The sequence below is a fragment of the Propithecus coquereli genome, unplaced genomic scaffold, assembly GCF_000956105.1.
Source record: "Propithecus coquereli isolate 6110/MARCELLA unplaced genomic scaffold, Pcoq_1.0 Scaffold1281, whole genome shotgun sequence".
NCBI lineage: Eukaryota > Metazoa > Chordata > Mammalia > Primates > Indriidae > Propithecus > Propithecus coquereli.
Window position 1 is genome coordinate 154,778 of NW_012136981.1, and position 9,942 is coordinate 164,719.

At 62.2% G+C, this 9,942-nt stretch overlaps 1 protein-coding gene across 1 annotated transcript in view; it reads right to left on the minus strand.

Moving 5' to 3' along the window:
• Positions 1-9,557, minus strand: part of FAM19A5 (family with sequence similarity 19 (chemokine (C-C motif)-like), member A5) — a 79,642-nt gene extending 70,085 nt beyond the window's left edge. Inside the window, exons 1-2 of the mRNA XM_012638314.1 lie at positions 9,551-9,557; positions 7,880-8,029 (exon numbers count right to left, since the gene is read on the minus strand). Coding sequence (XP_012493768.1) covers positions 7,880-8,029; positions 9,551-9,557 — 157 coding nt within the window. The remainder of the gene's footprint in view (positions 1-7,879; positions 8,030-9,550) is intronic.
• Between the last annotated feature and the right edge of the window lie 385 nt (positions 9,558-9,942).

Here is a 9,942-nt window from a genome sequence, read left to right on the forward strand (position 1 = left end):
TTTTTTAAATAAGAGATCACATCCCCTTTGACCACAGATCGTTTCACTTCTTCCTTTCCAACTGAGATTCCTTTCGCAGGTGTCCTTCGACTTAGGATGAGCTTACTCAAGGTCAAAAAATCGTTAAGTCAAACCGCCATTAAGTCCTGGTCGGTCTGTGCTTTGTCGTGCCTCCCTGTCCCGGCTGGGACGTCCCGTACAAGGTCCCCCCGCAGAGGCGGGAGCGCGCCCCTCCCTGTCTCCGACGTCTGGAGCACCCAGTCTTTGACCTGCGTGTGCCGCTGACGGCAGGTGTTTCCCAGGCGCTGTCACGGAGGTTCTCCTCTTTCCCAGGCATGCTCAGTGCTTTTACCACGGAAGGGTGTTGGAAGCACCACGTGACGTGCCTTTTCTGCATCTACTGACATGGTCACGTGATCTATCACGCTGCCCGATTCTCCCATTTTGAAGCAACCTGGCATCCTAGAGGAAAACCGCACTTGGTCAAGGCGTACGAACCTTTTAACGTGCCGCCGGGTGCAGTCTGCTGATGTTTTGTTGAGGTTTTTGTCTATAACCATGAAGTCCAGAGTCTTCGAGCGCCTCCTGTGACATCAGGGTAACATGAGCCTCACAGAGTGAATGAAGAAGGTCCCCTCTTCTCCTATTTTTGGGGAAGAGTTTGAGGACTGGCCTTAATTCTTCTTTAAACAAGTGGCATCGTTCACGGGTTGAGCCCTGGACTTTCCTTATTGGGAAGTTTGTTTTGATTATCAATTCACTGCTTTTACTTGGCCCAGGTCCATCCAGACTGTCTACGTCTCCGCCAGTCAGTCCTGGCGGTTTCTGTCTTGCTGGGACTGCGTCATTCCGTCTGCGCTGTTCCACATGCCGGCGCACGCGGTTCGTCGCCTTCCTCTTAGCCCTGCGCCCGCGAGGCAGCCCCTGCTCGGCCGGCTGAGTCTCCTAGACGCCCTCCCACCTCGCATCGGCCCCGCCAAAGGCCTGTCAGGTTCGTTCCTCTTTCCAAGGAACAACCGTGGTTCGGGCGATTTCCTCCTCTTTCTGTTCTCCCCCTCGGCCGTCTCCATCCCGATCTGGGGTGTTTCCTTCCCTCTGCCTGATCCGGATTCAGTTTGCTCCTTTCTTCTAGTGTACACAGGTCACCTCTGTTGTTAGTGTGACTTATTTACAGGTGACTGTGCATAATCTAATTTTCAGCAGTGGCCGTGTTTACCAGTCGGCTCACAGATTTCCCGAAAGCGTAACCCACGGCTCTCGCGAGTCAGCGCCTGCCAGCTGCAGTGCGCCACGGGGTGGCCTTAGCGAGTCTGGACGGCCCGTGAGGCACGGTCGGGAAGTCAGTGCCCGGCCGCGGGGGCCGGGAGGGCTCAGCCCGCGCTCACAGCCCCCTCCTCTGCGTCTCTGCCCGCAGCTCCCGTTCCAGGCCACGCGGCTGCGCCAAGAACATACCCACATTCCTAAACTGCCGTGGTCTGACAGTGTCCTCCAAGATTCGAGTGTGGGACACCTAATCCCCACAGTGCTGGGAGGTGTTTGGGACCCGAGGGCCCCACCCTGAGAACACGCTAAGGCCATGATAAAAGGCTTGGCCGGGGGACGTTGGTCCCTTTTTCTCTCCAGCCTCCGGCCATGTCAGTGGTCCTCCCCTCGCCAGACACCAAACCTGCCGTGGCCCTGGTCATGGACTTCCCAGCCCGAGAACTCTGAAAAAACAAATTTCTGTTCTTTCTAAATCACCCAGCCCCAGGTATTTCGTTGTAGCAGCACAACACGGACTAAGACAGAAATGCACGCAGATACTCGCACGCACATTTCTAACTACTGAGACACACACATGCCTTTCCCACAGGAAGCGAGGCCTGAGGTCCACCCTGCACCTGCCCACCCCTGCCAGCGCTACCTGCTCTCAGGGCTGGACCTGGGTGGCCACTCACTCATGCCTGCTGCTAAAGGACCCCTGGGAATCTAGAGTGACCACTGTGCCCATTGTGCAACAGCAGGCGGCTGTGGCACAAAACCCATCTCCTCCAGGAAGCCCTCCTTGATTGTCCTGCTGCAGCATCCAGCCACCACCAGCTCCTCCAAGCTCTGCCGGGCTCAGCCCTGGGCCCGCAGCCCCAGGGGCCCACACTGCCCCACCACGCTGCCCCACCACGCTCCCCCACCCCGCCACACTCCTGCAGTGGCTGCAGGTAAAGCGAGGTATCCCCCCCTTGCCCCTGCTTTCCCGGCTGCCCGCTGGGCTGCACCTGCCCCAGGTCCCATCCAGGCTGCTGTGAAGCTGGAACAAGGTCAAACGCACCCTGAGTCTCCCCCAAGCCCGCGCCTTCCTTTCTTCCACGCCAGATTGTCATTAGTGTTAAACCAAAGGCTCAAAAACGGCAGAATGATTAAAAATACTAAACCCTGTATCTGTTGGGAGTCACCAGAATGAGAAAGATGGCGCCAGAGAACCCTGCCCAGAAGGGTCCCGAGAAGGATGGGGGATGGCGTGTCCCCGGGTTGCCACCACTGGGGTCCCGCTGCCCAGGGCCCCGTGTCTCCCTTTGATGGTGGCTCCGAAGTCTCATGTTCATGGAGAAAACACGGCCGGGCCCCTCCCACGTCCCACTCCAGGGTCGGGGCTCCCGCTCAGCAGGCTCTGCCCTGCCCTCTTCTGGGCGCCCCCAGCTCCCTTCCGGGAACTTCCCACCCGCTGAGGCCCCTCCCCACCCTCTCCTGCTCCGAGCCCCTTCTCTGCCTCTGGAGTCCTGCCTCCGCCCTTCACAGGGACCCTCCCGGGACCGCGGACCCGGAGCTACCCAAACGCCACCCACGGAGCGCACAGGCCCCGCGAAGAGGTCCGTGCAGGAAGGGGGCGTCCAGGGCAACCCCCCATCCGCTGAATCCAATAAAAAGGACTCCGACCCGAACGCGCCCTGCAATTTCTTTTCCAGTTGCTCATTCTTCATTGTCTCTTACGACCAAAATGCCAGCTCTTTACCATCGAGAGTCCGCGGAGCAGGGGTCTACACTCACCAACCCCCCAAACCCCCAGTCTGCACCCAGAGCTCCGACCCCCGCACCCTGACCCTCGCCCCGCCACGCCCGGCGGTGCGGCCGGCCCCACCCCCACCTTCAGCGGGTGCACGACCCGCAGGCTCCTCCCAGACGCCCTCCTGCAGTCTGTGTGTCTTTCCTGGCAGCAGCTCGGCGGAGGTCCCGTCCATACTGCACCCCACTCACTCATCCCGGCGCGTTCCCCAGCGTTTCCCGCAGCACAGTCACGGATCGTGCACCCATCACCCAGCTGGCCTCAGAACACTCTCGTCGCCTAACAGGACCCCTGCGCCCCCTTGCTACCCCCCGCCTGCTCCCCGGCCCCGGCAGCCACTGACCCACTTTCTGCGCCTGGGATTTGCCCGTTCCGGACACTGCACAGGAATGGAATCACGACACGTGGCCTTGTGTGTGGCTTCTCGCTGAGCCCGTGGGCAAGGCCCTCCGTGCCGTCGCGTGTCTCGGGGCTCCACGCCTCCTCACGGCTCAGCAGCGTGCCTCTTGGACACCCCGCATTTGATTCGCTCACTCGTCCACTGATGGGAATCCGGGTAGTTTCCGCAACCGGGCTATGGCACTCGCATGCTGCTGTGAGCACCTGGTCCACGTTTCTGTGTGCACGCGTGTTTTCGCTCCTCTTGGGTACACACCTGAGGTTCCACTAGGCGTGGGACTGCTGGGTCGTATGATCACTCTGTGTCAACTGTGTGACCATTTTCCGAAGCGGCTGCGCCGTTCCACACTCCCGTCGGCAGCGTACGAAGGTTCCAGTTTCTCCACATCCTTGCCGACGACCGTCACCAGAAGATGTGGCCCTGGTCCTCCTGGCGGGTGTGGAACTCAGCGGGTGTCTCATGTAGGCTGATGTGTGTTCCACTGACGACTAATACTCCCTGCCATCTTTCCTTGCGCTCGGCGGCTATTTATGTACCCGCTTCACAGAAATCTCTCTTCAGATCCTTTGCACATTTGTAATTGGGTTACCTGTCAGCTTATCGTCGAGGCACAAGAATTCTTTCTCTATGTATTCTGGATACGGGACCCTTATCAGACACAGGATTTGCAAACATTGTCTCCCATTCTGTTGGTTTGTTCACTTTCCTGATGGTACCATTTGAAGCACAAAATTTTTTATTTTGATCGAGTCCAATTTATCTATTTTTCCTGTTGTTGCTATTGCTTCTGGTGCCGTATCTAAGAATCTTTTGCCAAATCCAAGGTCCCAAAGATTTACCTGTTTTCTTCTAAGAGTTTTATAGTTTTACCTCCAACATTTAGGTCTTTGATCCGTTTTGAATTAACGTTTGTGCACGGCGAGAGGTAGGGGTTTGTCTTATTCTTCTGTGTGTGGATTTCCCACAGCGAGTGGCTGGTTTCTGAATCTCTTTTCCTGATGGCTCTGTAAGTTGGATCGACCGCCACGCAGGTGCACAGCCTCACAGCTCTGCCCGTACAGTCTGGGGAGGGCTCACCCGGCTCAGAGACAACACCAGGGAAGCTCCCCGCCCACCACCAGCCCGCTCCTGTCACAAAAAGCTGCTTTTCTGGTAAGCTCCTCTTCATCCCTCAACACACCTGCTCAAATGCTCCCTCGCAGATGCACCCTTGCAGAGATCCTTGCAGGAGGAGGAAGGGTCTGCACTCTGGGGCCCCGGTCTTCACCCCAGCTCCTGCAGTGCTGTGTGGCTCCGTGCCTGGGGCATTTTAACAGTGCATTTCCCCATACGCCTCCCTGCAGCTAGGGGCAGACACCCTCCTTCCACAAATGAATGAGTGAGCGACTCGTGGACAAGAAGTAAGCAAGTCGACAGAGGCAGGTTGGCTGCAGGACTCGGAGCTCCTGTCTCCGCCGAGCCTGGGAGGGTCGGCCTGAACCATCCCGATTTAAACACACTCACATTAAACCCCAGCCCAACCCGATACGGCACAGGTTTTCTCTTTAGCAAACAATTCGAAGGCGGGGAAACTTATTATGCACACAGAGCAAGAAAATAGAAAAGCAAAAATTAAATTAGATGGCAGTCTGGAAAATGCCCACTGTGCAAAAAAGGCAAGCTAACAAATTTGCTTGGCCTCCCCTGAAAACGGCGAGGTTTTAATTTGGGTCTCTGGGACCCGGCTCCCGAGAAAACAGGAGGCTCCTGGGTGGCGGGAAGCGAATAAGGTTTCAGACGAGCAGACCCGATTTAATTAGCGATCGGTTCTGACCCCGACTCCCCCCACGGGCAGGCAGAGGCAACGGGAAGGAGGACGGGACTTGGGCTGCCAGCTCCGCTCAGGGGCAGGGAGCCGCTCCCCCGCCCCGTCCTGCGGAGAATCAATCAACGTCACCGCTCCCCGCGTGTGGGCTCGCTCCAGTTCCGGAGCTGGAGGCGGACGTGGCCGGAATTAATCCGGCTCCCGGGAAGCAAGATGGCTGCCGGCCGGCTGCCCGGTTTGGGGCGGGGTGCAGGCCCCGTAACTGTAACTGCGCTCCTGGCTGTGCGGTTGGTGCTCTCGAGGGATGCGGCCCGATGAATGTTTTCATAAGGACAGACGCCCCGACTTCCGGTCATCGAGATGCAGAGGCCTCGCTACCACTGCGCTCGCCTGCAGCGCGACCAGCAAGCTCAGCCTCACCCCCACGATCTCCAGCGCAGCTGCCCGCCCGCAAGGCCCCCAGGGCTGGCGGCGGGGCCGTGGGTAGTGCATGGCCCTGCCTGGTCCTGGGAGGGCAGGGAGGGCAGGTCCGCTGGGAGCCCGTTGGGCCCTTCAGGGTACCTCCTCCTAGACACCCGGGGTCTCCGCTGAGGGCCCCACGTGGGGCTGGGCCGGTCCTGGGCAGGCTCCTGTGGGCCAGGAGCGGAGAGGGCTGAGGCCTGGGCAGGGCCTGCTCTCTCCAGCCAAGAGCCCAAGCCCCTCCCTCCTGCCCAGCCTGCCGGGGCCCCGGGCAGACTCACCACCTGGCCATGCCCCACGTGGTCCTGGGACACGCTCAGTGCTGACGCTGGGAGCCCAGGGACGTAGTCAGCCCCCGTCCCCCAACCGTACCCCAACTCAGGGGCTCGGCTGGCCCCCAGGGGCCTTTCTGGCTTTGGGGGAGCAATGGCCACACCGGACATGCCCAGCTCACTAGAGCGCCTTCCCAGCGGTGATGTGGCATCCTCACTCCCAACGCGGCCAATGCCACCGAGCGCTGACCACGCCTGGGCCCTGAGTGCCCACGGCACGTGCTGTCCTTTCTCCACTGACCTTCCAGTGCCCACGGCAGGCGCTATCGCCACCCCACGGTCCCGATCAGGAACGCGGCAGACAGGTGAGGCCGCCCATGTTGGGCCCCTGGGCAGAGGCCACAGAACCTGAATCTGGGCATCCGGAACCCCACGCAGAGGCCACGGGAGTCAAAGAGAGACCCCGAACCAGGACCAGAAAACCAAGGCCAAAGTCAACCCCGAAGGAACCCAACAAAGCCCCCCCCCCCCCCGGGGGGGGCCAACCCAACCCCGGAACCCCCAACCAGGGCCCCCGCAACAAGCCCCCAACCCCCGGGAACCCAAGGGAACCAGGGCCCGGGAACAAGGGGCCAACCCGAAAAGCCAACCCCCAACCCCGCCCCCAAGAAAACAAAGAAAAAAGCGCCCCCAAAGCCAACCAAGCCCGAAAGGGCCAACCGCCAAGGGGAAAACCCCCCCCCCCCCCCATCTGCCCAGCAACCCCCTTCCCCCATCCCCACGCTGGCACTGCAGGGTCTCTGCCTCCCCAGGCCACGGCTCCAGGAAACCCCACGGCAGTCCCACCCCACGCCCGTCACTCAGGGCTGCTGGCTTCTCTCCACCCGGAGAGGTGGCCTTGTAGCCCTCCAGGGCACCTCCCTCCTCTGCACCCTCCCCTGGGCTGTGGTCAGGATTCTGTGCCTGGAACACAGGCCCCTGCACCGCCGCGTGGGCTCAGCCACCCCAAGGCCAGCTGGACCGACAGGGGCCACGGCTGCTGGCCCACGGGGGCTCCCATTTCTCCCTCGGGGAGGGGGTCTCCCCCCAGCTCTGGTCATCGGGGGCTTGAACAGGGCTCTAGCTTGGCTCCAAGCCTGCCCTCCCACCCACGCCTGGCTTGTCCCCTGGCCTTGCCGCAGACATCCTGGCTGGACACAGCAGGCCATGGGGTTCTCAGGACTCGCACTGACCCACTGGGTCTGTCTGGCTCCCTGCGGTCCCAGTGAGGGCCAAGCTCTCCCACACAGGGAGGCACACGGACGGCGTCCTCCCCTGCGGTGGGCAGTCTCATCAGATGTCGGGATAGCACCTGGGGGCACCCCCCCAAGAGGACATCGGAAATGATGGTGCCCTTTGGTGCCCCTCAAAGCCCTCTCTGAGTGTCAGTTCAGCAAGGAACGAACCACGGCGCATCCGCTCAGCAGCCTGACTTCTGGGGCGTCCCGGAGGTCACCGCGAGCCAGTCGGGGGAGCTCCTGCCCGTGCTCACAGCCTGCGGGGGACGAGGCTGCTGACTCCACCTCTGCCAGGAACCGCACAAAGACGAACGCAGCCGGCTCTGGGCCCTGGCTGTGCCGCAGATGCCCCTCTGCTGCCGCCTCCCCTGCAGCTACACTCACGGGCACAGCCTTGTGCCAGGAGCAGGGAACCCACATCTGCGCACAGTGGAGACCTGGGTCCCTGCCACCCCAACAGCCGTCACCCGAGAGCTGTGGCAGCCAGTCCTCACGTGCAACAAGCCAGCGCTGCCCCAGGGCAATCACACCAACCTGCGGCTGAGGACAGGACTGCCCAGAGGCAGACTGACCCCAAGGCTGTGCCCCGAGGCCGTGGGGAAAGCTCTGGGGAGGGGCCGCGGCTCTTACCGTCCACACAGGCGGGCCGGGCTCTCGTGGTGCCGGCGATCTGCCCCTTCCTGCACGCGCAGCGAGCCGTCTGCCGGGCGATCGTCCTCCGGGGCTGGCTGCTGTCGCGGTCCAGGGTCACAATCTCGCAGGTGCCGGCGGCCAGCTGACCTGGGGGGAGCAGATGCAGATTGAGTGGCCACATCCTGGCACCAGCGGCCGCCCAGCCCCACGAGCCCACCCGGAGCCCCCCCAGCGCCACACGCAGGCCGTTCTGCGCAGAGGGAACGCTGACACCACCTTGAAGGACGCCGCTCGGAAGTGCCCCCCGCGAACACCAGAGCCGGGTCAAGCCGGCGACCTCTGCTGCGACTGCAACCTGGGTGTCAGGCGGCCCTGCCGCGGCAGACAGGAAATTAACGTGGCCCCATCTCAGTCGTGCCCGGAAATGAAAGGGTCAAACCACCGAGGAGGGAGCTGGCTCCCCCACACGCTCCAGTGCTCCATGGAAGGAAACCCGGACTGCACAGAGCCCGGCGCCCTGACGCCCAGCTGGGTCCTCCCGCGTCTCCGTCCCAGGTGCCACGTGGCAGCATGCGGCTGGGAACCAGGTCGGACCCTCTCTCAGGTGTCTTCCTGGGTCTGGTCGCCAGGGAGGAATCGCCACCCGCTCCGCACAGCAGGCAAAGGCTGCGTCGGTGCCAGAGGGTCAGGGTGTCCTCTGCCCTCCAGCAGCCTGGCGCACACGCCACACGTGCACTCACGTGTACATGCGATGCACACACAGCTGCGCACAAGGCACAGACATACACATACCACAAACCTGGCCGGTGCACACAGAGTGGGCCACACACAGGCTCACACAGGCGGCACCCACGCATGAACATGCTAAGGCTACGAGGCATTAAGGCTCGCCGACACAGGCACACGTGACATGCTGCTACAGGAGCACGGACGTGTCCCACATCCCCCATCCCCCTGGGGAAAACAACCCCCGCCCCCCAAGCCAAAAAAAACCCAACGCCCAAGAAACAAGACGGAAGGCCCGGGGGCCCAAAACCGGCCCCGGAACGGCCCAAGGGGCAAAAAAGGGAAAACGTTCCTCCAAAAAACCCCCCTCAAAACGGCCCAACCGCCTCCCTCAGCCCCCAACTGGCTCCCGCCGCCCGGGGAAAAAGCCAACCCCCCGAAGGGCCCCCAAGGCAAGGGTCTCGGGAGGGGGAGGGGAACTGCCAGGAAATTCCACGTGCACACGAACCCCTTTAATCTAAGACGTCACCCTGCAGGTAAAATACCCTAAGCACTTACGCTGACAAATAGACAGTGCCGGCTCTCACGGTGTGCAGTAAAGACGAGGGACTGCCACGCTGTGGGGGGAGGCAGGTCGTCCCTCAGCTGCCGGCCAGGCCACCCGCATGTGCCCTGCAGGAGGAGCGCAAGGCACCCCTTGGCCGGCTCTGCCTGGGCGCCCGCTCCCTGGAACCACCCGGCCGGCCCACGCGCTGCTGCCTCACGCTTCCCTTCACTCTGTGAGCAGTGAGCGCCGATGGCACGCACTCCTCTGCGCAGGACCCTGGGACCAAGGTGGGGACCCAGCCCACCCGGGCCAGCAGGGAGACGGGGGGCTCACAGGGAGGTGCAGGTGGTACAGGGTGGCAGTCCTCACCCCTGCAGAGGAGACAGCAGGCGCACCCGCCATTCCCCGGCGGCTGTTCCTGCAGCCTGTGGCGTCCTTCTCTGTCCACACAGCTCCTTCTGCTAAGGTCACCCCCAACGCCCCCTCCTCCAGACAGACCCGGGGTCCTCCAGGCAACTGACCAGCTGCCCACACAGGACTGCATCTGCCTTGCTGTCCCCTGTCATCCCCAGGTCCCCCAGCCCAGCCCGGGGCCCTGGCCAAGCAGGCATCGCGCAGGCCGGCAGGGGGCAGCTGACGGAGCAGCCTCTCCGCCCATCACCACGACGATACCCGGGCCACCCTTGACCCTGAGGATTCCCGTGTCTGGGTGGGCCCTGGACACTCCCGGTCCAGCCCCGTCTGCCACACGCAGGGCAAGGCTGGGGAGGGGCCGTCACAGGCAGCT